This window comes from Oryza glaberrima, chromosome 4 (assembly GCF_000147395.1).
Source record: "Oryza glaberrima chromosome 4, OglaRS2, whole genome shotgun sequence".
Taxonomy (NCBI): domain Eukaryota; kingdom Viridiplantae; phylum Streptophyta; class Magnoliopsida; order Poales; family Poaceae; genus Oryza; species Oryza glaberrima.
In genome coordinates, this window is record NC_068329.1 from 20136684 (window position 1) to 20164187 (window position 27504).

Consider the following 27504-nt stretch of genomic DNA (forward strand, 5'->3'; position numbering starts at 1 on the left):
GTTATTTGCAGGAAAGAAAGAAACAAGGAGGGAAAAATCAATAGTTGTATGAAGACACATGCATCAAATGCATAAGAACTTGAATACCATAGACAACAAATGCATGAATCAAAATGACAATTTCAGTTTATTCCACATATCAAAGTTAAAACTAGAGAGCTCTAATACACTTACTTTCACATATCACAGAAAGATACAATGCTATGGGAAAACAAACGTTAACTATAGGTTAGTATTTCTCACCAAATAACCCACAAAACACTGATGTGTTTACTAAAAATGTTAATTATCATCATTTGGGAAAATAATTAAAATGTGCAAGGTTGCTCACTTCAAAACAACATTACTGGTCATTCTTCTACCACGCTGTTTGCCAAAAACATTGTAATTCATATTTGTGTTTCTAAGATTAGCTCATCAAATCTATAGTTTTAGTTGATTGTTCATTTTTCATTATTAAGAATTTTGTTTGGATTATCATACATCAAAATTTCAAAATACAGGTCGATTGGAGGAAATAAACATTTCAAAGAATACAGAGTTGCTTCGAATGGATAGCATCTATTCAAACAAAAAAGGTGATCACAATACTTCTGCTGTTTATTATGTGGGGAATAAAGTTTACTTATTTACATAATTTACAGTAGTATTTTGATAGAATAACATATTTACTACACTGTAAATTTAATATAGACCTGTTGTAATTGATACTATTTTAGATTAGAACAAGTGTTTTAGCATTATACTAGTACTTATTAGTTTAGAGACTTACCAGAATTTTGATCCAATTTTGGTTGATCAACTTGCAAAATATAATTAGTCGCAATAGAAAAAGAATCATGAACTAGTTTAAAATCAAATACTTATAGTAGTAGATATAAATTGGATCATATAGTTATAGCACGATTAATTTTAGAACTATTTTAATTATTTACATGCTTTCTTATTTAAGAATACATGTTTACAAGTCAAATAGTCACATTCAAACTAGTATGCAGTTCTTAAATTTTCCACTATCTAAAAAAGAAATAGCAGTAGCAATTGAATAAATTCAATTCCAATATCAAACCAACTGACTCAACTCATTATTTATAGGACTCATAGAAACAAGGAGAAAGAAAGAAAGAATTGTATAAAAATACAAGAAACAAACTTAGGTAAATATTTTAAACTTAATGTCAGAATTGTGCTGAACTCATATAGATTAAGAATTAGTTGTTCATTTATTTCCAGGAATTTTAACTATATTATAGAATCTTTCCATTGCATTGATAACAGGAATCAAGGAGAAAGATGATCTGGACAGATCAGGGGACACAAGCAACCAAATGCAGACAAGCAATCAAAATTTCAATTAGGTGCATGCTGGATGCATTGTAAAAATAAAACTAGAACTAGCACTCCAAGAATGTAAATCAATCAGTTGTGCATATATGTATGCTTTCTATTTTTTTAGACTAGCCCATTTCTCCATGTGTCCTTTTCCTCTCAATCCTGGACAATCAGCTCAAGAAAAAAATGCTCATAGGAAGCAAAGAAGCTCTTGTCCAGAACCATACATAATCATATCCCATTAATTGGTCTTACATATAAATCAAACTAGAAGAAAATCATGTTTAGCTACTACTTCTAATTTGACATGAGGGACTAATCATTTTTATACAATTTATTGTTGCAGCAAAAGTGCATCACTATATATTTATAGCAGACTTGGTTATGAAAATGTCAGACAATCTGCATGATAATACTAAAATGTTGGAAACTCAATGATGCATTTCAAAATTTTCAATAACTTGTGCTCTTTACAGATCTAATAAAATTAGTCTAAGGTGGTCACCGAAGAGTAAAAATACCAAACTAGATTCCACATAGCATATATAGCATCTGCAGACTTTTAGCATAAGAAGGCCATGGATGCTTCAAGAGATTCAGTCACTGTCATCAAAATAACATGTGTTAATTCTGATTCAGAGAAGGTCAATAGCATGCTAGCAAGGCTGAACATTGCATCACAAAGGCTTCTCCTCATCTTCTACTCTGTGTCATGAGGAACTTGTACCACACAGATCCAAATCGGAACATCGCATAGCACAAATCCCCGCAGGAAACAACTAAAATACCCTAAACAAATGGGAAAAACTCACAGAAGGGGCTCACCGTGACAACTCACACCACACAACTCGAAATTGAAACATTGCATAGCACAAATCCCCGCAAAAAAACTAAAATACCCTAAATAAAAGGGAAAAACTCACACAAGGAGATCACCATGTCATATTTGAATAAGAAACAAGGGGATTTACCGAGTTACATTCGAAAATCGAACACATCACATATCCAAATCGAAACAACTAAAACCTTGCAGCACACAAGGAGACGACGACAAGCTCGGATCGAGGACGACGAGGACACAAAACACACTACACAACGACTATGAGACTCACCGGAGAAAGAAAGAACGATATTACCAGCGAATCGTCGATGACTCCCACAAATCAGCGTCAGAAACCCACCACTACAAAATACAAATAGTCGACGCGTCGATGAACAAAGCAGTAAACAAGCGGGAACTAAATTCACTGGAGAAGAGGAGAAGGAGATCACCGGCGAATCGATGTTGTGTCGCCTTCCACAATCGCCGCATCGCGTGGGACGATGAGAGCAAGAAATTTTCTCGCCCTGTATGCTCACTCTCTCTCTCTCACAGACACAGTCACTCAGTCTCTCTCTGTCAACAGTGCAAGTGGGTCCCATGGTAGACCAAAAGTCCAAGCTATACACCCGAAGCAATTGTCCAAGCCCAAAGCAAATTCAGAACCAAAAGCCCACACAGAATAAATAGCCCACAGACCCAACTAGCAAAGGCCCTACCAGCTTGCACGAATCTCAAATAAATCAAACGGCCAACAAAACGAATGATCCAGCTATAGAAAATCAGTCGACAGCCATATAGCCATCCCGATGTTGGGGGGCGGGGCATTAATCGGTTTATTTCGACTCCTCTTTGGAGGTGGATTTTTTCTCAAATTCGTAGCAGTCGACTGATACAATTGCTATGTTCGGTCTTTGTTTTCACATGGTTCGATTTTATCCTCGCATGGAGCTGCTCTAAGGATAAGCCTGTCGTAGGAGAACCGCCACTGAACTCTGGTTGGGGTGCTGTGCACGGCCTGCTTTTCAGGTATTTGACCGAGCAGGACAGGAAAACGAGTTGGGCCTTGACGTCAGTTCGTGGTGAGGAAAAAGCACCAAAGGTCTCTTAACTTGTCAGCGAGATAAAAAAACATCCTCCAACCGCAAAACCAGATATGCTGGGTCCCTTAACTATACAAAACCGGTCACCCGAGGTCCTAGGGCAGTATTGACGCTGGATTTGTCCTACGTGGCGGCTGAGTCAGCGTGGGACCCACATGGGTCCCACATGCCATGATGCCACGTAGGACAATCTCTTCCCCTCTTCTCTCCCTTCCACTCTCTCTCTCTCTCTCACTTTGGCCGATGACGGGCGATGTGGCGGCGGCTTGGTGCGGCACCGACTTGGTGCGGGAGAGGAGGTCCGGCGACTGGCAAGGGAGAAGAGCAGTGGTGAGGCGGGAACATGCTGGGGAGAAGAGCGGTGGCGGCCTTCTCCATGCGCGGGCGGCGGGGGAGCAGCTGGAGGTCCGTCGAGGTGAGGCGGCAACGCACGGTGGCGCGGGCGGTGCGGCGGAGGGGAGGGCCGGCGTAGCCGGCGACTGGCGAGGGAGGAGCCCAACGGAGAGGAGAACCGAGGAATTCTGGACACCGGGATTCTGCCTGTAGACCCCCGTTTCTATAACAGGAATCATTCGTGTAAACAGTACCATTTCCCTGGATCAAGTAGTCTGGTACACACGAGTTCATAGCTGAAATACCAAAAGCACATACACGAGAGTCTAGTGCTAATTATTACATCATAAACCCGCAGGCATTCTCTTAAATCATCGAACCGAGCGGTCCGGAATACATCCAAAAGCAGAAATAGATGAGGCAGCGGAATTCAGGCAGCGGCATGCCATTGCCACAGGCAACGACCGTAACTAAGACCTACTGAGTGCCATCGTCTTCATCTCCCTCCTGGTAGTAGGCATAGGGATCCTCCGAAGCTTCATCTCCCACTTCTGATTAATTTTATATTTGCAAGGGTGAGTACCAACCGTACTCAGCAAGCCACCACAGCAAGAAATGCACATGATAGGGGTATTCAAAGGATAGCTATGGTTCCTTTGCGCAAAGCCAGTTTCGTAATTCCTTTCGCAAGCCTAAGACCTAGCACAGACTAACCAAATTTTAGTACCAGCGTTCATATTAAACAATGACGGTTCTGTCCACCATCCATTGTGATCCCAAGGATAGCTTCCCGCCATCGAGTCGTTATGGTTTTCTGAGGACGTCCACATTCCCACCTCTCAGGAAGTGGCTCCATCAGCATAAAAAATCATCATGCAATATCCCATCCCACACAGGTTAAGAATTTAGAGTCTAGCCAAGTGTAATACATGTCCCGGTGCTCAATAACCGCGAGCACGGCTATTCGAATAGATTTGGTTTACTCACACTGCAGTGGATGTACACTTTACCCGCACTCCGCAACTGCCCAACACATGAGCCTCGTCCCAACACATGAGACGCGTCACGGCAAAGCTTTTCGATAACCTCGCATTGGCAGTACCCGCTCCATGAACTTAAATCCTCATGCACTCTAGGTGTCCATGTTTCTAGCAGTGAGAGGAGTTCTGGCGCTCCCGGGAAAGAGAAGTCTCACACACATATTAAATTATAGTTCAAGTTAAGTTCTCTCTCTCACACACTCATGGCAGTCCTACCAATGGCGACACCGATGTAGGGCACGCCTCTCGGCCCTACCTCAACGGCTGTCCCATCGTAGCGCACCTGCCTCACTCAGGGGTGAACCATCTATGCAGGGATACTGCCTCCGCTCGGCTATCTAATCCGTTAGGTCTATACCCATTCGAGAAGTGCGGTTGTACGGGGGTCGTTTCATGCTTAACTTCATGGCTCGGTCCTTAATTGACCGGGGACGGTACTAGCCTTTTCTAGATACCACCCAAATCCTCCGTCCGCCCCAGTCGAAAACAGTTGTTTAGTTTTATTTCTCCTTTCACAAATCATGTCATCAATATCATGGCAATGTGGCGCTCATGTCTCCACATGCCGCATCTCAATTACCTTCCCAAAGGTAATTGCCCAAGCATATAGCATTTGATAAATATGAGTATGCATAATTCTAGAATAGCATTCCTAAGCAATTGTCATAATTGACTAGGGACTCATACGTAAACATGGTTACGAAGGAATGAGGGGTAAACAATAATCAAGGCATGGCATAATCACAAGTAGGATGTTCATCATTGCATGCAATTTTATTTGTAAACAAAATAATTTCGCAATTGGGATCAACATGTTCAAAGAATAGTGATGACTTGCCTTGCTCAAAGTCTTGCGGGTCTTGGCCTTCACTTGGATCCGCAACTCTCTCGGGCTCTACAAGTACGTGCGAAGAATCGATTTTGAATTCGGTTAGAATTCAAGTAAAATCCAAATAAATCCAAATGGAAGTCGAACGCGAAAGTCGATTCTTTTATATTAACTTTACTATTCGCGGACTAGGGCAAACCCAATTTCGATTTATATATCCTAAGCTATTTTGCGGGTGTAAATATTTGGTTAGCATAAGTTTTTGATTGAATCTACCCGAGTATTATATTCATATATTTGGTTAGAAATTTCTATTGCGAGCTAAACATCGGACGGAATCCTAAAATTATCTTATAATATTATACGATTTAATTTAGTCTATGACTAAATGATTAAATATAATATACGTCTAAAATTCCTAGTGATTAAATCCGAATTTCTATCGTGAATCGATTTCTTATAGAGATTACCCAAATATAATTTATAATAGCCTATAAGAATTCATCTAATTAATTATATCTAAATCACTACCGCGAATTGATCATTTGTAGAGATCATTAAAACAATCTACAATAATCTATATAATTCACCTAATTGTTTAGTTTTTAAATACATCTATGATTATAGCATTATTTTGCAAATACTATATTTTCGTTAATCCTATACTTAAATTCTAATATTTTTAAGTGTCCTAAATTTCTCCTAATTTTTCCTACTTATTTCCTTCTCTTTTCCCCCTTTTTCTTTTCCTTTTCTTTTCTTTTCTTTTTCTCTTCTTTTCTTTTCTCTCTCCCTCTTCTCTCTTTTCTCTCTTCCTCTTTTTCCTTCTTTTCTCTTTCTCTTCCTTCTCTCTCTCTCGGCTCTCCCTCCTACCCGAGCGGCAGCGGCGGTAGGCGCGAGGGGGAAGAAGGGCGGCTCACTGACGGCGGCAGCGGCGACGACGGCGGTGGCGGCGACGGCGGTGCGACGACGGCGCACGGCGGCAACGCACGGCGGGGCGGTTCCGGGGCGACGGCGCGGCGGTTGCGAAGGTGGCGGCGCGGCGGCACGACAACGGCGGCGGCGCACGGCGGCTGCGACGGCGGCGGGGAACACGGCACGGCCAAGGCGCGGCGCGGCGCGGCGGCTTCGTGGCGGCGGTGTGGCGACTCGATGCGACGGCGCGGCGGCGTGGAGGCGACGGCGTGGTGGAGCGGGTAGAGGAGAGGAGGTGAGGATGGAGGGAAAGAGGGGAAATAGTGGGGTTTATATAGGAGAGGGGAAGAGATAAGGGGGGAGAGAGGGGAGACGCGACGGCGGCGTGGGGCGCGAGGTGGGGGCGCGCGGCGCGAGGCGACGGGACGGCGCGCGGCGCGGCGCGGGGCGCGGAGCAGAGACGGCGACGGCTCGGCAGCGACGACGCGACGGCGGGCGGCAGCAGCGGCGATGGGACGGCGCGACGGGATGGCGGCGAGCGACGCGTGACGGCACGGGCGCGGGGCGCGAGGCGGCGGCACGGTTCTCGGGATGACGCGACGGGCGGCAGCGGCGACGTTGGCGCGGCGCGGCAGGGGCGGCACGGCGCTCGGGGCGGCGACGGGACGCACGGCGACGGGACGTCGACGGCGGCGGCAACAGCGGCGGCGCGCGGCTCGGGGCGGGACGCGACGGGCAGTGACGCGACGGTAGCGCGGCGCGGGACGAGCGCGCGGCGCGGCGACGGGATGGGCGCGTGGCGGCAGGCGGGCGCGCGCGCGGGGCGCGAGGCGGCGGCACGCGGCGCGAGGCCGACGGCGACGCGACGGCGATGATGGCGACGGCGGCGCGGCGCGCGGGCGAGCGGCACATAGGCGGGCGGCGCGCGGCGAGCGGCGCGCGCGGCAGGGGAGGGGGCGGGGCTAGGGTGCAATGAACAGTGACTTTTCTATTTATCCCGATTTTAGTGTATTTTCCATATAAATTTGATTCAACAATTCCTAATTTTTGCATATATGCATTTTACTCAATATTTGTGTTATCTCAACTAATGAATTCACCGTAGATTAATATTACTCATATTTTATTTTTATTTAATCTATTTGAATTTTTAATTAGGGTTAACTCTTATTCCATCGTATTTTAATTGATCCAAATATGGTCGCGATAATATTTTATTTATTCCTATCCACACCTAATCTTTATTTTAGTTTATATTTATTTTACCAACTTGTTTTTATGGTTTACTCACGGTTAGTAAACTTCGAGATCAAATCCAAATAAAATAAGCGAATAGGATCGGCATGATGCAATTAATTTTTTTTAAAGTTTTTGAAAATCCGTATTTTTAGAGTTTAGATTTTTGTCGGTCGAATTTTCAGGGTGTTACACTGCCCCACGTTGTAGAATGGCTAATGCTGGGAGTTGGAGCTGCTGGCGAAGTTGGCCTAGTTGCGGTTGGGTTGGAACGCCAAGTATTGCATTGGCTGGTTCACCACGCCCGCGCCGCCGGGCGGGAGCATCCACACGGTCACCGGTGACATCACCTGCTTGCCGCCGTCACTGGCTGCCGGCATGGCGATGAACGGGATTGTGCTGCCTCCAGCGGCTGTGGGTGCTGTTGCGGATGAGGTGGGGGCGAGGCCGCTGGATATTGAGATCGAGCCGCTGCCATTGGCTTGGAGGAGGGGGGCAGCGACAAAGGGGTAGTAGACCGCGGGGGAGGAGCCATGGCCAGCGCCTCCACCGAGTCGTCGGTCGCCGCGCGCGTCGGCTGGAGCTTGCTACGCCGCTTTGGGGTGGGCTCATCGCCGCGGGCAGCCGCCGCGACGGCGGAGGGCGACTCGGTGGGGATGCGGAGGATGCCATCGACAGTGGTGGTGATCGCGGGCACGGTGCCCATCCCCGTGGCGGTGACGATGGCAGGCTCCGACTGCTGCATGAACCAGCGGATGGTCTCGCTGTCGGACTTGTGCCCTAGCTCGCGGGTGAGCCAGCGGATGGTCTCGCAGTCCAACTTGTCACCTGAGTTGGCGCCGCCGCCGCCGCCGCCGCCGCATCGCCGCCTTGCTCTCCTTCCCACCCGTCGGGCGGCGGCGGCGGCCTGCCCAAAGCGGCGGAAGGAGATGAGGAGGCTGCCTAGAGAAAGAGATGAGGAAGGGAGAGAAGAGGGGAAAGAGGGAGAGGAGGCTAACGTGGATAACCCTAACATGTGGGCCCCACGTGGGTTCCACGCTGACTCAGCTGCCACCGAAGGACCTCGGGTGACCGGTTTTGTATAGTTAAGGACCCTGCATACTAGTTTTGCGGTTCGAGGATGTTTTTATATCCCGATGATAAGTTGAGGGACCTTTGGTACTTTTTTCTTAGTGGTGACAATTGTAGCTCATGGGCCGAGCTCTCAGTTACCGGACGCAAATAATTTAGCACCGTTTGTAAGAGTGGCAAATAGTTAATTATTCCGACGGCTATTGGTTCGGGCCAAGGCCATTTGGCACGCTTGCTCTGCTTGTTATCAAGATCAAATACAGTATATCACGAAAAGCTCTTACTCTCTAAATCGAAGTATATAACTGAAGACCATTGTGCTGTTACCTCAGGCTGGTCTCCAAGATTCAAATGCCTCTTTTGATGTATATTTCAGCTAGTACTATTTTTTAGCACATATCATGCGTACTGTCTCTGCTTACGGATACAAAAGTTCAAACTCTCCATGCTCCCGTGATAATGATATCCCTCGTAGGTATCTTATCACAACACTAACATGAGTACGGTAGTTTTCTATACTGTCACTTGTCGTATACTAGTTGTATAGTCGGCAGTAAAACTCCTCGGGGGGGCCTGAAGAAGCACGAGGCAGACACAGCAGCAGTGGAAATAAACAGCGGTTCTGATAACAACGTGGGCCTCTGATACTCTGCAGGTGACGCAAACGGATTCAAATTCTGCTGGGAAAAAGGAATCATGGCAAAGAGACAAAAGCGGAAGAAACGCGGGAGCAAACAAACGGCTTCGACCAGTACCACTGCTATTTCGCGCATCTCATCTCAACCTTGTCGTGTTCCTGTTTTGAACTCCCTCAACGTTCAAACACTGGTTCCCCCAGATCAAGAGTGATATTCAGTGTATCAGACATAGTAGTGGTACTGTCTGCTTTGCGGTACCAGGAACGCTTGTACGGTGTGATTTTGGCATACTTGCATGATTGTGCAATGCACATCGGAACTTCGGATAGATGAAGAGCTGGATGCTTGTAATCTAAACGAACTGATCTGTTCTAATCTGGCAAGATCATGTCAAGAACAATCCGAAGCCAAGAATTACAATGTTGTTCTTTCACCCCAATATTTGCGGTATCATACATTGTTCAGGTTCAGGGCAGGATTCCCGCCATGGCAATTCTTGGCTCCCCTCACCTCCTTGCACACCCTCTCCAGCATCCCCAGGAAGTCCCTGACGATGACGAAGATCCTGAGCGGGCTCGCCTCGTCCTTGCCGACGTCGCCATGGTAGTACTCGGTGATCTCCCTGACGTGCGCCAGCACCCGCCGCTCGCCGTCCTCCAGCTCCCGGATCACCTCGCCGGCGTGGGCGACGAACGGCGCCATGAACGCCACGAAGCACTGGTTCCTCTCGTCGCCGGACAGGTCGCTCCCGACCAGTTCCTTGATCCGGGACAGGCCGTGCGACAGGCCGGACACCGAGGTGGTGAGCACGTCCAGGTCCACGGTCGCCGTCTTCCTGACGTTGGTGAGCTCGGCGCCGAGCCCCGCGGCGATGTCCGCCGCCTCGGCGGCGCGCGACCGGGTCATCTCCTGCACCACGAAGTGCAGTAGCGTGGTCTTCCCGTCGGTGCCCTTGACGTCGGCGAGCTTGAGCAGCGCGTCGAGCTTGAACGCCATGGCGCCGCCGCGGGCAGTCCCGACGTTCATCCGGTTCCCGGTCTTGAGCACGGCCTCCAGCAGCTTCAGGAACAGCTTGCTGGACATCAGCTCCCTGCACGCCTCCTTCCAGACACCAAGAACGACACGCCATTTCCAAACTCAGAATCTTAATAGTATAATCACAAAGCTGCAGAATCAGTAAGACCGCCATTGCGACGAACACCCCAAGATTCACCTCGAGCATCTCGAACGACTTCCTGATGTGGCCGACCTCGTCGGCGAAGGTCTCCCGGTACAGCATCGCCTCCACTCGCGCAAACGCGCACGGTATCGTGAGCACCACCTTGAGCAGCCTCTCCGCCGGGACGAGGCCGTCGACGTCGCCGTCGTAGGCGGACAGCTTGTCGGCCTCGTCCTTGGCCGGCGCCATCTTGATGAGCGCCTCCAGCTGCTGCGCCGACAGGCCGTTCCCTGCAACCAATCCATCCAAACCAAGAGAAAGAAAGAAAAAACTCAAATTAAACACACACACCAACTGTGCCGTGCAGGACGGTGTTGATTCGTGCTCGATCGTGCCGTGCGGTTTGGTTACCGTGCAGCAGGGCGGCGAAGATCTGCTCGGCGGTGGCGCTGACGGCCTTCATCAGGATGGTGAAGTTCTGCAGCCTCTTGGTGTCGAGGACGTGGTGGCCGAGCGAGGGGCTCCGGCTCTGCACCTCCTCGTGCTTCGTCGAACACTTCGCGTTGTACCCGAACAGCGACTCGATCATCTTCTCGTCCAGCCTGCGAATCAGACATGGTTTGATCAGCGTGTGGCGCGAAAACGTGTACGCTCGTGTGGTCGAAGTGTCGAACACCTCGAGCTCGTTCGTAGTCGTAGGGGAGATGGGGTGGGTTTTGGGTCTACGTACTCGAACGAGCTCGATCGGATCCTGTCCCACACCATCCGCCGGTTGGGCGCGGCGCGCACCTTGTCCCAGTGCAGCGGCTTCAGCTTCGGCAGCGGCGCGCCGTTCTTCCCGACCGCCGGCGCCCACGGCCTGAACAGAGGAGGCGGCGCGGGCGCCGGCGGGAGGATCGGGCCGCCGCTGCTCTGCTGTTTCGGTGCGAGCAGTGGCGGTGGCGGCGGAGGCGGAGGCGGAGGCGGTGGGGGAACGGCCGGTCCACAGCTTGTCTTGACATCCTGCTGCTGTGTTACTGCCGGCGGCGGTGGCGGCGGCGGCGGAGGAGGAGGAGGAGGAGGTGGCGGCGGCGGAGGAGGAGGAGGAGGCGGCCTCATATTGCCTGATTCTGCCTCGTCTTCCTTCGCGTGCCCCGCGCCGCCGCTCTGCGCTTCTGGAAACCTCAGGGAATGGACGGCTCGCCGGACTTCATGATCCTTGACCACCGATGTCGACACCGATGTCAAGTCCGAAACCGACGAGCTCGGGGAGTGGGCGCGAGACGATCGCTCCCTGTTGCTCGGCGTGCGCGGGCACTGCGGCGAATAAGGGCTCGCAGCCTTGTTCTTCTCTGAGGGCGTCACAGGGGCGGAGCTCCGTCGTCTTGACCGGCCGGATGGCGATGGCGACACGCCATTGCTCCCCGGCTTCGTGTCCCGGAGCTCGGAGTAGGAGAAGTGCGACGAGTGGAAGCAGCACGAGGAATGGACGGAGTCGGCGCCGTCGTCGGACAGGGCAACTCCGCTGTCCTCCTCCTCGCACCTGGGCTCTTCCTTCGGCCCGGCCAACTCCGGCGCCGTCTTCACAACACCGCCGCCGCCGCCATGGTCGGCCTCGACGTACGGCTTGACGGCGTCCAGGTAGAACACGTCGGGGCCAGGATCGAAGCTCACCTTGTTTGTCCCGCTCTGGTCAGCGCCCGGCATGGCCCTCCTCTGGAACCTCCTGCACGCCAGGAACACCACGAGGACGACGAGGAGCACCGCCGCCGCGCCGGACAGCGCGGCGCCCGCGGCGACCACGACAAGCGGCGTGCTCTTCTTCCCTTCCCGCTCGCTGCGCCGTCTGTGCGCCGCGGTGGCGTTCCCCCTCCTGTGCCCGAGCCCGACTCTACCGGGCACCGGGTCCGGGAGCCGCGCGTTCTTGTGCAGCAGCGGCGGCGGCAGGTGGGCACGAGCCGGAGCCGGAGCCGGAGCCGGCGCCGGCGCCGAAGAGACACCACCTCCATGCCCATGCCCATGCCGCCTATCCCGCTCGCCCAGAGCGTTGGCACCAAGCAACAACCTCACCTTCTCATCGTCACCATCACCATCACCATCGTCTCTCCTCTTCTCGCCATTGCTGCCGCCGCCGATCGAGAAGTGGAGAACAGTGGATGACACGATCAAGAGGAGGCAGAGGAGGGTGATTCCTCTGGCTGAACTGGACATGGCTGATGCATGCAGGCATCAAACCATTTCAAGGATGGAGGATGGAGAGATTCTTTGGCTCAGGGTCAGGGAGAGAGAGGACGTGGGAGAAGGAGAAGCAAAAGCTGAAACTGGAGAAAGCTGCGAGATCCAAGGGGATGGCCGATCGGCGGGCAGGCACGTACACACGGGGGCAGCTCAAACGTAGAGCTAGCTAGGCTTCAATGCCACTCCAAGGAATCCCACGGCAATGGCAGGTCCGTGCAGCAGAGCGGCGAGTCAGTGACGGCATTGTTGCATGTATGTACCTGTGTATATGCTTTGCGTCACCGCCTCCATACGCACCTGCCCCATTGGGTTTTGACCTTGAGCTTGACCTGCTGTATCAAACTTCCTTTTTTTTTCTCTCTTGGGCAATTACTCCTCTTTTTAATTTAGTGTTCCGAAATTTCCGAAACACGGGAATACTTGGCACCTCAAATCCTATGAATGAAAAATCACATCAAAACTACATAAATAATTGTTTGGATATAACGCATGGAAAATGTAGGAATTAGGAGATGGAGAGAGAGAGAGAGAGAGAGAGAGAGAGTGATTTTTTTTTTTTAAATTAGGTTGGGTCTTATGTTGAAAATCCTCCAAAAACAGCCATTGCTTTGTTCCAAAAGGACCTATAGGACACTTTCCATAGGATTTGAATCCTATAAAAATTCCTCCAAGATTACTTTGTTCCAAAGGAGTCGTTGGCAAATTTGGTACTTTTTTAAAGACGAAGCTGGGTATAGAAAAATGGTTTGATTTCACGATGTTGGGTACACTACATGAGGCACAAATTAATATCTGAAGAAATCTGGGATGCTCTTTTGGAATGCATGAATTTTACATGAATTGGTTCATTGCCTTCGAAATTCCCGTGAAATTTCTCCGTTCTAAAGGGGGCTTGATAACCGCTATCACTATATGCTATCCATGTCATATGTATATAACCCAAAGGTAATATACTATCATTATCACTAAACATGGACCACAGCTTATCCAAAACTAGATCTTGCTACATGGCAGCTCAGTTTGAACTTGTTACTAATTTATTACTACTACCATGGTCAGTAAGATTCAAATGTATAGTAAAGCAATCTGGCACAGAAATTCACTTCATTTTTTTATAGCAGCCTCCAGTTGCTCCTGTTGTCTTTGTTCATCTGTCCCTTTGCAAGTTTGTTGTGTGCTCTCTGCAGCCTTGTTTTTTACCCCAAGGTTGTATGGGCTATGGCCCTCATGCAAGTTTACCCCAAGGCTGTATGGGCTATGGCCCTCATGCAAGCAATAATATTATCAGCAGCAGTACCCCCATTTACCATTGCTGATCGGAGACCATTATTCTCCCCTGAGAACAATTCAATGCCCTTGGCCTCACACATTTGAATTGGTCTTTACAGCTACTGGTAGTACTACATACAAGCTGTCAGGAGGTGTGTTTTTAACAAACTGTACCATATATGCCCTACCCTTGTGTATCTGTGTTGTTAGATTGGTAGCATCCTTGAAGAATGTCCGGGCCCTGGATGTGGTTGGAAACTTGGGATAGAATTGAGTGCCCTCCAAGTCGGTGAAGTGCATGGGATGAGTGACAGGCTCCTCTCTCCAGAGATACATCTGAACTTCTGAAGACATGTTTCACCCAAACATGGCACTGCATCAGTTGCACGCGGCACAGGACAGACTAGCGAATACAGTGATGATACTGATGCATAATTCTCTTGGATGAGACTTAAGTAGGGTCTAAAGGGCATCATATGGAGGGAAGATCGAGTCACCTTACCTCCTGGGCTTAACCTCCAAGCTAATCATTGTTACTTAGCCATATAAGCCAAAGCATTAAGACAGGGGGTACTCTCTAGCCAATTCCCTCCATCAATCAATGTTGATTTCAATTCTATTCGGACAGCAGTATCAAAAAGTGGTTGAATTGCATGCATGGTCGATTCTATTAGCTTTCTTTTTTTTTCCTTTTTTTTTCTTACCAAACTCAACGCTCTCGCCTCTCCTTCGTTGGCTCCTTCCCTTTGCATTGATGGCATTCAAGCTTCGAGGGGGCCATGTAGTTTTACGACAAATATACATGCGATCTCAAGCTCGATCAAATCAGACATAAATCCGTCAACGATACGCCTCTTGACGATTCGGCGCAGCCCGTGATTGATGCGAGGAGCCAGGGCCATCCGGCCAGCCTCAAACAACCGGGGAGAGCTTGCATCTTGCTACTACTCCGGTAGCCGTACTTCACGTTGATATCTCCCGTTCTTCTACTCCGTTTTAAGGACCGGAAAGCTGGGTGGTCCGATCACCGACAACGGGTAGGACCGAACAGATAATTGTACTGAAGACAATGTAGAGCAAAAAGAAAAAAAAGAGATTGATTTGATCCGTGCCATTGCAAATGTGTTTAGGGAATGAGAAAAAAGAAAGAAAAAAAAGGATGAAGATGAATCTGAGGGGTGCACCCCATGTGCAGATGGGGAAGAAGATGAAAAACGTCACGGTGATGGCATGGTTCTAATTTTATAAAATTTGAGTGGCATGGCTATGAATAGGTAAATTGTAATGGCATTTATCATAGAACTTTTATGGTACAATATACTATCAATATATACTGGTAGTATATAGAATGACATGTTAGAAATTTGATAGAAAATAAAAAATACACTTTTTTTTGAAAGCATAAAAAAAATACTGAGCGACTCTAATTGAGAGTACCTAGTCCTGGATCTTATGGTGCACTAGAGGAGGAGCATCCTGAGCGTCATTTGATGACGAAACACGTGATGATAGCACGATTTGATAGAATAACAAAGAAAAGACAAAATTACTCTTTCAAATTTTATACTACAATCTAATTAACTAAAAAATCAAATCAATCTACACCTTTAGATCATGTATACTTGCAGTATATACTGTTGTATATTGTACTGTAAAAGTCACACGTTTGCAATGACAGGATCAAATTAACCAAAAAAAACACAGAATTTATGAGAAGATGGGGCAATGCACGTTTTTTCCCCTTGAAATTTACTCCAATTCAAATCAATTTAACGCGGTTTTTGGGTGGTTATATAAGCTTTTGTCCGCGAAAAAAAATGTACAATTTAGAATTCATACCGGCGATAGTATTCTTTTTTTTAAAAAAAAAAGATCTACTGTATGTGATTTAACTAGGATGTTGGCTTGTGGCCAAATAGCTAGCATGTGCACGGTGCCAACAATGCCAAATCTATGGCATCAGCAACACTGTATTCCGTACAATTAATAATTTTAGGAGTACACATATGTGCATGTCTTTCAGGAGGGATCTTTAGGCGCCTCCAATTATCGCTAAGTATGTGTAAAGAGCATGCACATATGTGAAGTGGATTTAGAAGTCCTACACATTATTTTCAAACAACCTTATTGCTTTTAGAGAAAGGGGCCACAACACCAGATTTTCATTAAGAAAAATTATTGGTCATTTTGCAACCCGCTAAAAATTCATTCGGATGCAAAACTCAAAACAATTTCATTATTTCAATGCAAAACTGAAACAATTTCATTTACTGATTAATTGTGACCAAATATCTCATCATGTTTTTCAGTACTGTGTGTTGACTTCAGTGTCTAATCCAGCATTGCATCACTAATCATAAGTATCAAAATCGCGCGAAGTGCTAATCCTAAGCACATCTCGTACCAGCATTTGATGGCACTATGGCAGGTAGGCAGCTCCACCCCTACACCGTAATAGTTGCTAATCATGCGGTGATGAGATTGATAAGGTAAAAATCTAAAAAGAAATATGGAGTAATAAATCAGAATCTCAGCCATATATGTTACTCTATCCATCTACTTTTGATAGTCATATTTCATCTTGACACACAGATCAAGGATAAGTAATTCTACTTATCATCCATTTAAACATGCTACTAGTCATTCTTCATAACCAAGCGATTCATTAATATTTACATTTCTCGATGCACATGTAGCCAATCTTATGAAGGAATGGAGAGTCACGCATCATATCTGAGAAAGTCATTAAGATGATAGATTGTTGGATTAAAACATGTCTATAAAAATAAATTTTTCAGATTTAAAAATATGCCTATCAAAAGTATATGGAGGGAGTAAAGAGTAGCAAACGGACAAAAAAAATCTAAATGTTGGATTAATATTTATTTTTTTGGTATGTTTGCTACTCTTCACTATATATGCAGTGAGCTAAGATGCTTGTTTATTACTCCAGTTTTTTTTACCTCCTACAATACCTCTACCCCTTCACCGCCACCACCCATCAGCCGAAAGGAGACACCCATCAGCCGAAAGGAGACAGAGCTGTTGACAGCCTAGGGGTGGCAATTTCCTCGTAGGGACCGGGGACGGAGGATTTTCTAACCCATGGGGAAGTCGGGGCAGGGTCCCGGTCATTTGAGGGGACGGGGGATGAAACTTACCCGCGAGGCCCCGGGGTATTTGTTAGCACTTAAAATATAGTACACTGCAAGCCCAGGAGACCCACTTGGTAGAGGCAAGTTGGCCCAAATATCACAATTTAGAGAGGAAAGCCCACAACAACTGGCCCAAATATGAACCGTAGACTAGCACAACCCTATCTGTATATCTCTTTTTTATGGGATTGCCTACATATTTGTCGGGTGATTTTTGACAAGAAATCACCCAGATTTTTTTTGCACTTAGATTTATATCCAACGGACTACAAAATAAAATAACTAATACAAATTTACTTATTCAATATTTTTATCAAAATTATAGTGCACTTACATATCATATCAACTAAATTTACATATGTAATTTTAGTTATATAGGACTGTAATTTTATATTTTAAATACTTACATGTCATATCAACTGAATTTACAAATGTAATTTTAGTTATATAGGACTGTAATTTTATATTTTAAAGAAAATAACAAATACATATTTACTTACACTTTAGTTTTATCAAAATTACAGTGCACTTACATATCATATCAACTGAATTTACAAATATAATTTTAGTTACATATAAGTTACAGTGTAATTATATACAAGTTGCAGTGTAATTACACTATGATTGTATTGTAATTACATCTGTCAAATTTCTAGAAAAAAATTTATCGGCAAATATATAAAAAAAATTGAATAGAATAGGTTTCTAGCGATGGTAGATTTGTTAGGCATGGCCGCATGGTGGTGTAATCTAGTGTGGGATCGTAGCTTTGGCTTGGTTCAGATTTACGCACAAGATTCAAGTGCAGAGAAGGTCGTCCCGTCCGGCGATCGTCTCCACTCATCATGCCCAAAGGGACGAGCACAGTGCGAACAAGATCATCCCGACCGGCTGACCATGCATGCAGCCTCCACCATTGTGTGGTCAGCAAATCCGTGAAATCACCGGGAAAAAAATCACACGACAGATTTCTAGCGAAATCGCTTTTTTATAGCTGCCCCCATCTCTCCGTGACTCCATGTCTCCATCCCTCTGTCCGCCGTCCGCCTCTCGAAGAGGCGGAGCGCACATGCCGTGCCCCCACCGAGCTTTGTTCCCGCGACAGCCGGCGCTCTTCCCAGCTCAACGCAAAGTTCTTTCCTGCAGTACGAAGCTTCCCCACCTTCTCTGCTCCCATCTTCCCGACAGCGTCCGGGGCTCCTCCCCTGCAACACTCCAACACATGTGTCGACCACGCTCCTCGGCTACAATTCGAAACTCCTCTGGCTCCTACGTCTCCTTTCGAGGTGCCAGTAGTTTGCCATCCCTCGCCCCAACCCAATCTGCTGTCACTGGTAGCCTGATATGCCGTCGGTTCTCCTCTTCTTTCACCACCCGAGGGGCCCCGGTCAGAGTTTGGGAACCCACCGGAGCCGGGGAAGGGTGAGCTTTCTGCCCCGAACAAGGTAGCGGGGCTGGGGGCGTTCCTGCCCAACCCAGCCCTGTTGCCATCCCTACGACAGCCCAACAAGCGAAGATGTGGCCTTCTTCATAATAGCATTCAATCGGAAAGGGCCCAGCAAAACCCGTGGCCCAGTACCTCTCACTAGTTAGTGAGCTAGAGGAGAGCGACTGACCAATTGGGAAATGCATTGGCAAGTCTGCCAAACCAAGCTTACTAATTTACTCCCAACAATGGTTCACCTTTGGGGATGAATCAAACTATAGATCCAAGTGAGGAAGCTATATTCCCAAATTTTAGCGGCAAAATAAATGCTCCACAAATCAATTCACTCCTATCAAAGCTTGATAAGAGGTAGCCATCGCCAAAATTGGCATCAAACTAAACTCTGCTAACCTTAGCTTAGCTATCAGCAGCATGCAAGGTAGCAGTTTCAAGCGGCTGGTAAGTTGTAACAGCTGATTCCAAATTTTCAATAGAAATCGCACCGACCTAGAGAGGATCAGTACATGGTACTACATGCACACCATGCATGATGCCAACTCGATCCTAAACGCTACAATATGATCACACAGAACGCACATCCTGCATGCGATGCATGGCGCGTTCAACTTCACAGGAATCACCGAATCGGCGCCCCCAAGAAGATCAAGCACACCATTCCCATGCTGCCATGCATAGCAACCACGCGTTTTCATTGTGATTAAATGATTCCTCCAGTGCTATATGCCTATATAAATCCTAGCATCTCAAAGCAACTAATGAATCTACATAGAAATCAGCCGAGAAAGGAGTAGCTAAGCTAGGAGAGGATACGTAGTACGTACCAGTACCAATGGCTTCTTCAGCTGTCGTTGCCGCCTGCGTCGTCGTCGTCGCCGCTGCGCTGCTGCTGGTCACCGCCCCCGGCGCGGCGGCGCAGCCCGGCGGCGCGTCGTCCGGGTCCGGCTGCAACGCCGGCCTCATCCGGCTCCTCCCATGCCTCGGCTTCGTCGGCGGCAACGACGCCGCGCCGTCGAACACGTGCTGCGCCAACCTGGGCAGCATGGTGCACGACGAGCCGCTCTGCCTCTGCCAGGCCCTCAGCCAGTCCGGCGGCGGCGGCGCGATCCCGGTGCCCGTGAACCGGACGCGCGCGGTGCAGCTGCCTCTCCTCTGCCGCCTCGACCTCCCGCCGGCGGCCGCCGCCTGCCCAGGTAACCGAGATGATCTCGCCGTCGCCGTGCAGCCTCGGTCGTGCGCCGCGTCCAATCCATCGCATGCCGGCGTCCCGAGTTTTTTTCTTCCCTGTCTTTCTTCGTCGGCGACCAACCTGAAAAATTTCTTCCAACTCTCTCTTGTAGGGTTTGATCTAGGGGGAGCAGCGCCATCGCCGCCGGTGAGTGTCCCGCGCTCGATGCCGAACTCCACTGCTCCATCGACGCCGACGCCGGTGACGGTGACACGGGCGCCGCCGCAACAGATGACACCGTCACCGAAGACAAGCAGCCAGACGCCGGAATACAGCAGCGGGCTCAAGCTGATAGCTGACTGCGTTCCTGTCGCACTTGGTTTTATGGCGTTGGTGTCAGCTCTGACATTCTGAAGACTTAGGGGAGATCAGAATTGTGCCGTAGAGAAGTTATTTAGTTGTCCCCTGTTGTTTTTATCATAGCAAATGGATTTAGCAGTTGAGGCATTCAAGGGAAGTACTTTGTGCCATCGATTTTTTTTCCTTGCCATGAACATTAGGAGAGCAGAAAATGTGCCACCAAGTGAAGAATTCATTTAACATAAATCTCTCCATACTTGGCCACAGAAATTATGACATGTCAGCAGCTAATCATCTCTGTCCTCTAAGCAGAACAGGTAGGCAACAAGACCAATAACAGGAAGAAACCTTACTGAATTCACAAACTCAGTAGCACTTGCCTTCACGTTCTGAATATTGTCCGCGATCAACCATGGCTGGAATATGGAATACAGCAGTATGTCCCAAAGAAATGCATAAGCAAACCGCTCTGAAAAGACATAACTTTGGACATACTGCCAGCGTTCAGCAATGCCCCCAAAACTAGCATCCGCGCGACCAAAGAGTGCCCAAGCAATCGACAAAATACAGACCAAGCCACCAGTTAGGCCGACAATTGGAGCACCTCTTACCATAACTGAACCCAATTTTGATGTTTGTGGTGGAGACTTGTCCTTGTCAGGATCATTGAGTCGGATTGCCATGTAAGGTATCAGGAAAGCTAAACAAATAAAAATTGTTGTTAGATAATCTGAAGTGATCTATCCATGAGCTGCAAAGCACTTCTTGTCGGTTAGATCATACTGTTTGTGAGGAACATCTGAAAACCCCACAGTAGGTCGAGTGATCCCTTGAACCGATCCCTCCTAGAATCCGTGAAGAGAAGCGGCGCAAAGAGCAGTGTCCAAGCGATCACAAAATTGAACAATCCTTCAGCCACCTAGGCGAGTAATACCAAATTTAGCACAAATGCTGTACCCACAAGTCATGGCAACAATCACAATGTGATAAGTGGATGCAGATCGATTTCTTACTGGGTGCAACACCGGGGATTCAAGCAGGTGAACTCCAGCTACGCTGCCCAGCAAACTCACCAATAGAATCAATGGCCGTAATGCTGTGAACTTCAAATTAGAGTGCCTCTAAAGATTCTTAAATTACAGGCGTACCAGAATTGAGCAATGGCAGGATTAAGAAGAAATTGAGCGACAAGCCAATGAGGTCACTGATCGTTGCTTGCGAGATACCCCACACCGGGTCACCCTGCATGATCTTAACGAATCAAAGTTTTGCCATACAACGATGTTAATTGCTAACTACGTCGGGACGCACTAATGAACGAATCAAAAGTATTGCCATACACCGATGTTGCTAACTACATCGAAGAAGCACTAATGCATTTTGGTCTTAAACTGTACAAATACAATTCATAGATGCAAATGTACCAAAATTGATGTTGAGTAATCAAAAGATAGTCATACACAAAATGCTAGTAATCCCTATTTGTAAGTACATCGGAACGAACTAATGTTGTAAGCCTGTACTGTAATGCATTACTGGCGGCAAAATTTTAATCCAGTTCATTGAAGCAATGTCCAAAATCTGGTGTCTTCGAAATCTACACAAACAGGAGCAAAAAAAGTTCGTGTTTACGTACAGACCGGAGCGTATGGTAGGAGGAAGAGCCAGAGGATGTAGGCGGCCTCGGCGCCCCACAGCGTCGCCCGAAGCAGCGCGCGCGCCCCGCCGCCATCGTCCGAGGCAAACTCTCCGCCACCGCCACCGCCGCCGCTGCCACGCATGGCCGCGCACGGCGCAAGGGCCCGCCCCGCTGCTCGCCGCGGCGAGGGGGAGTGGCCACGCGCGGGGCACTGGGCTAGCGAGGCCAGCGGTCGTGCCGCCCCGCGGCGGGGCAAGGCGAGTGGGGTGGCGCGGCGCGGGGAGGAGACGGCGCAGAGGGGGAGGGGGAATGCGAGGGCGAGGGTTCGCGCCGCCATCGCCATGGCCGCGGAGCGGGGTGGAGAGGGGCGGGGGATAAGCGCTTTTTTCCGGGCGCGACGCTGCGGCGCACGATTTGTGTGGAACAAGGTGTCGTATACGTGGCCTATATGGTCACGGCATATTACAACTTATAAAACGGGATGGATTTTGTCTAAGCAAAAACCAACTGGTAACAGAAATTTGGTAAGTCCGGAGTAGTCATCGGCTTAGAGTCAGCATCGGCTTCGAAGTCCTGAGATTAGCCGATGAGAGTTGTAAGTCGTCAGTTGTCGGATTCTTACTATATTCGGTTAAAGAAATTGATCTACTAAAGGGAAGCTTATCCAGAAGAGACCGAGTTCAAAGATAATGCAGTTATCTATTAATTAGAAATAGTTTGTTAGTTTCCTTTTATCTTTAGTAAAGTGTGTTTAGTGTCCTATAAGGACTTTATCTTTTCCTTTTATCTTTAGTAAAGTTTCTTTCTTGTCCGACAAAGACTTGTATCAACCCATGAGTATAAATATGTACACTTGGGGTCTATGTAATCTATCTTCACGATGAATACAATTCGGCGCATCGCCACCTTTTACCTTTTCTACTTTATTTTATCGTCCGGCGGGACTTGGCACCTGATGCGGGGCTGCATCGGTGTTCGATCTCCGGCTAAGAGGTAAGTCCAATGTTCCGCCGGCCCGGGCAATTGTATCGTTTACGTTGGCGTCGTTCAAGGCTGCATCAGTACACTCGACCTCTTGGATTGCTCTGGTTTGGATGATATATTTGCCTACCTATTTATCATATGTCTCTATTGATCTAGTCTTAGCATATCAATTTAGCTCTATCGGCTGCTTCTCGTTTTAGGATTTCTGCCGGTATCGGCTAAATCGCGTTGCTAGATTAGATTAGCTTAGACATCTACCACCCTGAAAACTCAGTCAACGGCTTGATTGTCTAGATATTATGTTTCTTTTCATACTTAGTGCTGCATCAGTTAAGTTTGATCTACTAAGTCGTGCTTAGAACCATAATCTCTAGCCTGCTTCTTGATTGCCAATAAGGGTTTCATCGGGGCTTTAGCCGGTGAGTTATCTGGACGTTGCATTGGCTCATAAGGATTGCATATACATATAAGTTGGATTTAGCCGATGACAACAAAGGTTTCATTGTTTAATCTAATCTTGTAGATTTCATGACATTGGACCTCCAGCCGATGTGTGCTTTAACCTTCGGATCGATGCTTATTTATCATATCATTGCTAGCCGATTGGTTTATACTGGATTATATTGTTATCTCATTACATCGTCATCAGCCGATTGCCTTTATATCATCATCTACATTGGACATATAGCCGATTGCTTAAACCCTATCGCTATCGGCTGGTATCGGCATCGGCTATTATTGGCTATCGGCTGGAACTACTCCATCGGCTTGTCAGCTGATCGGCTGTTTTGATCTACTATTTGCATATCTTGTCAGTTGCAGGATCAAACTGACTGGCACGCCCGCATCTCATCAAGATTTGGACCTGCACAGGAGCTAAGCAGATCTCCCAGGCCAGTGTGTTCGATTTTTTCGCCAACACCAACCTAATACCGATGTGACATATATATGTTATAATGTAAGACTTTTTAGCATTGCTCATATCCATATAAATGTTAGTGAATCTAGACATATATATATATATATATGAATATGAGTAATGCTAGAAAGTTTTATATTATAAAACATAGGAAGTGCTAAGAATCTAAACATAGGATATATTATATCCGATTCTAGATTGGTTTTTTATAATACAGATAAAGTATGTACAAGACAATTATGAGTTTTTTTCCCTTTTTTTTCAAGGTTACAAGTTACAACACTCGCGGAGCCATTGTTTTGCTTATTCGCAGAATAAGAGAAACGGCATATTTGAAAAAAAAAGTAATTTGTGAATAAAACTTTTATACATGTGTTCTTAGCGATTTAAAGCAAAGGCTGAAAAATAAACTTCAATGAAAAGATATTTAAAATCAGCTTCAAATTTAAAGTTGAAAATTTAAATTTTGGCTGATAAATATAAGCATAAACGAAAAAAACGAGGCACTCGAAACAGAAGAATAGAAGATTCGCAATCACTGCGATAGTAAACTTGTATTACTAGATGTTTATATATATTTTTCTCCCTGCAATCGCCATCGATGTTATTCAGCATGAGGATTGCGAAACCGTGTGTCAGCAAGGTCTATTACATCTGGTGCACAGACAGGGTCGATGCGCATCACTGAATCACTACTGTAATTCGTCTTCAGTTACACATTTCGCAAGGACCGGTGGCCGGCACGCTGCAAGCGAGGCCAACGATCAATGAAAGTCACAGAATAATATGGCCATCGTTTGCAACTACTCTTGATACCTCTAATTTCTTGGCCTGGTTACAGTTGATCCTGACGTTCTGTATGTACTAAGTCAGTACGTATGCATCATCACCCATCACGAGTAGAACTGGAACGTCGAGGCATCCTGGATGATGCTTCGTAGCCCGCCGATGGTGGAAGCGATCATCAACAGCACTCCAACGACGATGCAACCCTGACAGATGAAGCAGAAGAAACAAACAGAACCTGTCAAACCTGAATCTCTACTACTACAGTTACATGCATGCATTCAGTTTAGTTTTTGCTTCATATGAGTGTCCGGAAGACGGAAAAAAATGTGTGTCTTTATTTACCCAGTTGGCAAACCACGACGCGCTGAACCTCGGAGGCTTCTTGATCTTCAGCCACAGAATACAGGGGAGCTGCATTCAAAAGAAATTTAAATGTTTTCATCCATGGTGTCATGGTGAAGACCGAATGTTACGAGAATTATGGCGAAGTGTTCATTTCGGATGGGCAATCGCGTCTTACGAAGTAGGACGTCGGCGTGAACCCGAAGCCGCCGAAGAAGCCGAGCAGGTCGCCGAAGAACGGGAACGTCACCGCGACGAACAGCGTGAACGCTGCGTGCCATGACAGATATGATTCAGCCATGAACGGATGCGAATATGCGATCAGTTCTTGCAGCGATGGGTGGTGGTCGATCGGATCGATTCTTACCGACGTAGGCTGATCGGGCGACGAGGCGGAGGAGCGCCCCGGGAGGGAGCCTGATCCTGGTGATCAGAATCGTCTCGAGGGTCTCGAAGATGGGCATGGCGTACACCTGGTAGCTGCCGAGGACGTGGACGACGACCATCATGTTAGCGGCGGCGACGAGCCACGGCGGCCGCCGCAACGCGACGAGCACGTTGTCGGAGACGTCGCGGCCGAACGCCCAGTAGCCCGCGATCGCGACGGGGAAGTAGCAGAGCGCGGTGACCAGGTAGGCCGCCACGGCGCCCTTCCACATGGCCCCCCTCGACGGCTTCGTCGGCGTGGACGGGATCGTCGCCTGGATCTCCAGCACCACCCCGTGCCCGGCGTACGCGAACGCCACCTGCCCCAGCGCGCTGCACACCCGGAACACCGAGTCCGCCGCCGTCCCGTCCTTGTACGCGTAGCTCACCCCCCCACCGCCGCCCTCCGCGGCCGCGGGAGTACCCCTCGCCAAGCACGCCGCCCATGATATCGTCGAGTAGCCGACGGACATGGCGGCGGCGGCGAGGGAGACGGCGGTGATGGAGTCGAGGCTGGGGAGCTGGGAGAGGAGGAACTGGGAGGCGCCGAAGATGCAGATCCAGTAGGACTGGTGGTGCAGCTGCGGCGCGCGCGACCACGACGACACCGACTCGGCGAACTTCATGAGGCATTTCCCGCCGATGACCATGTACACCACGTCGCAGCCGAGCTGCACGATGAGCTGCTGCGGCACGACGAGCCAGGGCCCCAGGCGCGGGCCCAGCGCGTGCGCGCCGAGGTCGCGGTACCGGTCGAACCGCACCCCGGGCACGCACTCGTGCAGCTCGATCAGCAGCCGCAGCGTGTACAGCGTCATCCCCCACGACACCACCAGCGCCGCCGTCCCCGGCCCCCTGCTCGATCGTTCGATCGATTACCACAGTCGTTCGCTGCATGCACACAGCTCCAGCTAGCCATGGCGCGCGTACGTACAGTATAATTGACTTACCATCCTAGGTGAGCCATGGCGTACGGCAAGCTGAGCACGCCGGCGCCGACCATGGCGGTGACGCTGTGGAACGTCGCGTACCACCATTTCGCCCGGCGAGGGTTGGCCTCGCCCTCGCCGGCATCATCAACCACCTGAGAAAGAAAGAAAAAGACCCCAAAATGCGTGTAGAGTTAGATCAAGTAGAAGATCGATGGAAGATATATATGTCCATTAACGCATTCTAGACACATTCATATACGCCTCGTTCCATCCATGATCCACTAGATTACAACATCACGGACACTAATTCCAAGCTAGCTAGTCAGCTTCGGCACGTTTTGGTCACAAAAAATGGCAGTGTGATTATTCGCAGACCTTAGGAAGAACTGAAGAAGTGACCATACTCAAGTCTGATCGGTGCACGCAAACAGCTGTTGATTACAGGACATACTTATAGAGAAGCTAAACCAATGGGGGGTTCATGCTTTTTTTTCCTGGTTATGACACATGTTGGAAAAGAAGTCCCAAAAATTCGGGTGCAGACATAAAGTAGGTAGATCATAATTAAGAGCGATGATTATTGGTTAGGTGCCGAAACAAAAGGAGAGGCCTCTGTTCATCCTCAGTTTATCAAAACTTATCGCGGTTCAAAAGGGGGTGCCGAATAGAACCGGTGGAATCTTGGCCCCGTTCCGAGCAATACATGACCCCCAGTAAAGCAATGATTTGGTTTCTGTTATGTCGAGATGATGGTGATTTCGATGATTAGATTTAATCTCCCATCTAGATGGATTCTTTGGGCATTTGGGAATTAACGCTTTTGTGTCTGCTTCCCCTAAATATCAATCGAGTAGATCAATCGTGGCACATGAACCGAAATGCCGACCAGATGTGTTTTGGTTTAGATAATGAACACGTTTGAGGAAAGCTGGTTGATTTAGGTTAAACACCGTAGATCATGAATCTAAACAGGATTTTATGAATCCAAACACGACTGCATGTCTAAACAGAGCAGACACGAGCGATGAACTGATGACGAATTGACGATGACAGGCTGAAGTAATGAATCCAATGGAATGGACAGGCTGCAAAGCAACGGCGAGGTATTATCATTGGCCATGGGCCCATCATACTTGGTGGGCTGATTTGCTATGAGAGGTTTTGTGGGCAATAAGTCCACTTTGACTCCCTAAAAAGTGACCCGAATCTAATCCATGACCCTCAACCGCAAAACCGGATAGGACGACTCCCCAAACTATTGAAACCAGTGCAATTTGACTCCCTCAGCGGTTTTGGAGGGTGGTTTTGCTTATGTGGCGCTGACGTGGCGATGTTGACTTAGGCTTCATCCCACGCGGCGCTTACGTGGCATTAGAATTAAGCA

The 27504-nt window shown here is 48.2% G+C and overlaps 5 protein-coding genes across 6 annotated transcripts; 1 reads left to right on the top strand and 4 right to left on the bottom strand.

The window, feature by feature from the left end:
• Nucleotides 1-7954: 7954 nt before the first annotated feature.
• On the bottom strand, nt 7955-9126 carry LOC127770864 (transcription factor PCF2-like). Its single transcript, XM_052296642.1, has 2 exons — nt 9120-9126; nt 7955-8550 (listed from the first exon to the last, which is right to left on the bottom strand). The coding sequence occupies exons 1-2, from the start codon at nt 9124-9126 to the stop codon at nt 7955-7957; spliced, it is 603 nt and encodes a 200-aa protein (XP_052152602.1).
• A 558-nt stretch (nt 9127-9684) lies between these two features.
• On the bottom strand, nt 9685-12967 carry LOC127769309 (formin-like protein 2). The gene is made up of 4 exons (XM_052294848.1): nt 11207-12967; nt 10888-11078; nt 10531-10766; nt 9685-10418 (listed from the first exon to the last, which is right to left on the bottom strand). The coding sequence occupies exons 1-4, from the start codon at nt 12664-12666 to the stop codon at nt 9768-9770; spliced, it is 2538 nt and encodes an 845-aa protein (XP_052150808.1). The 5' UTR covers nt 12667-12967; the 3' UTR covers nt 9685-9767.
• Nucleotides 12968-19201: 6234 nt separating this feature from the next.
• Nucleotides 19202-20143, top strand: LOC127769596 (non-specific lipid transfer protein GPI-anchored 5-like). The gene is made up of 2 exons (XM_052295190.1): nt 19202-19754; nt 19902-20143. Exons 1-2 carry the CDS (start codon nt 19394-19396, stop codon nt 20141-20143), a joined length of 603 nt encoding a protein of 200 aa, XP_052151150.1. The 5' UTR covers nt 19202-19393.
• On the bottom strand, nt 19519-22128 carry LOC127769595 (uncharacterized). 2 transcript variants are annotated; one of them, XM_052295188.1, is made up of 5 exons: nt 21730-22128; nt 21238-21331; nt 21103-21140; nt 20873-21008; nt 19519-20789 (listed from the first exon to the last, which is right to left on the bottom strand). In XM_052295188.1, exons 1-5 carry the CDS (start codon nt 22069-22071, stop codon nt 20377-20379), a joined length of 1023 nt encoding a protein of 340 aa, XP_052151148.1. In that variant the 5' UTR covers nt 22072-22128; the 3' UTR covers nt 19519-20376. The 2 variants fall into 2 exon arrangements, with proteins under 2 accessions (XP_052151148.1, XP_052151149.1); XM_052295189.1 differs by having other exon boundaries at nt 21726-21911.
• Nucleotides 22129-24176: 2048 nt separating this feature from the next.
• LOC127771354 (lysine histidine transporter-like 6) lies at nt 24177-26558 on the bottom strand. The gene is made up of 6 exons (XM_052297246.1): nt 26496-26558; nt 26139-26272; nt 25130-26043; nt 24941-25032; nt 24763-24831; nt 24177-24623 (listed from the first exon to the last, which is right to left on the bottom strand). The coding sequence occupies exons 1-6, from the start codon at nt 26520-26522 to the stop codon at nt 24525-24527; spliced, it is 1335 nt and encodes a 444-aa protein (XP_052153206.1). The 5' UTR covers nt 26523-26558; the 3' UTR covers nt 24177-24524.
• Between the last annotated feature and the right edge of the window lie 946 nt (nt 26559-27504).

Coding starts and splice junctions, on each gene's coding strand:
- LOC127769309 (XM_052294848.1), bottom strand. CDS start 12,666: ATGTCCAGTTCAGCCAGAGGAATCACCCTCCTCTGCCTCCTCTTGATC. Junction 10,767..10,887: donor CTTCGCCGCCCTGCTGCACG/GTAACCAAACCG, acceptor GATTGGTTGCAG/GGAACGGCCTGTCGGCGCAG. Junction 10,419..10,530: donor AGTCGTTCGAGATGCTCGAG/GTGAATCTTGGG, acceptor GGTGTCTGGAAG/GAGGCGTGCAGGGAGCTGAT.
- LOC127769596 (XM_052295190.1), top strand. CDS start 19,394: ATGGCTTCTTCAGCTGTCGTTGCCGCCTGCGTCGTCGTCGTCGCCGCT. Junction 19,755..19,901: donor GGCGGCCGCCGCCTGCCCAG/GTAACCGAGATG, acceptor TCTCTCTTGTAG/GGTTTGATCTAGGGGGAGCA.
- LOC127769595 (XM_052295188.1), bottom strand. CDS start 22,071: ATGGCGATGGCGGCGCGAACCCTCGCCCTCGCATTCCCCCTCCCCCTC. Junction 21,141..21,237: donor CCTGCCATTGCTCAATTCTG/GTACGCCTGTAA, acceptor TGGGCAGCGTAG/CTGGAGTTCACCTGCTTGAA. Junction 20,790..20,872: donor TCAGATGTTCCTCACAAACA/GTATGATCTAAC, acceptor TTATTTGTTTAG/CTTTCCTGATACCTTACATG.
- LOC127771354 (XM_052297246.1), bottom strand. CDS start 26,522: ATGGTCACTTCTTCAGTTCTTCCTAAG. Junction 25,033..25,129: donor CGCCCGATCAGCCTACGTCG/GTAAGAATCGAT, acceptor CATGGCACGCAG/CGTTCACGCTGTTCGTCGCG. Junction 24,624..24,762: donor CGTCGTGGTTTGCCAACTGG/GTAAATAAAGAC, acceptor TTCATCTGTCAG/GGTTGCATCGTCGTTGGAGT.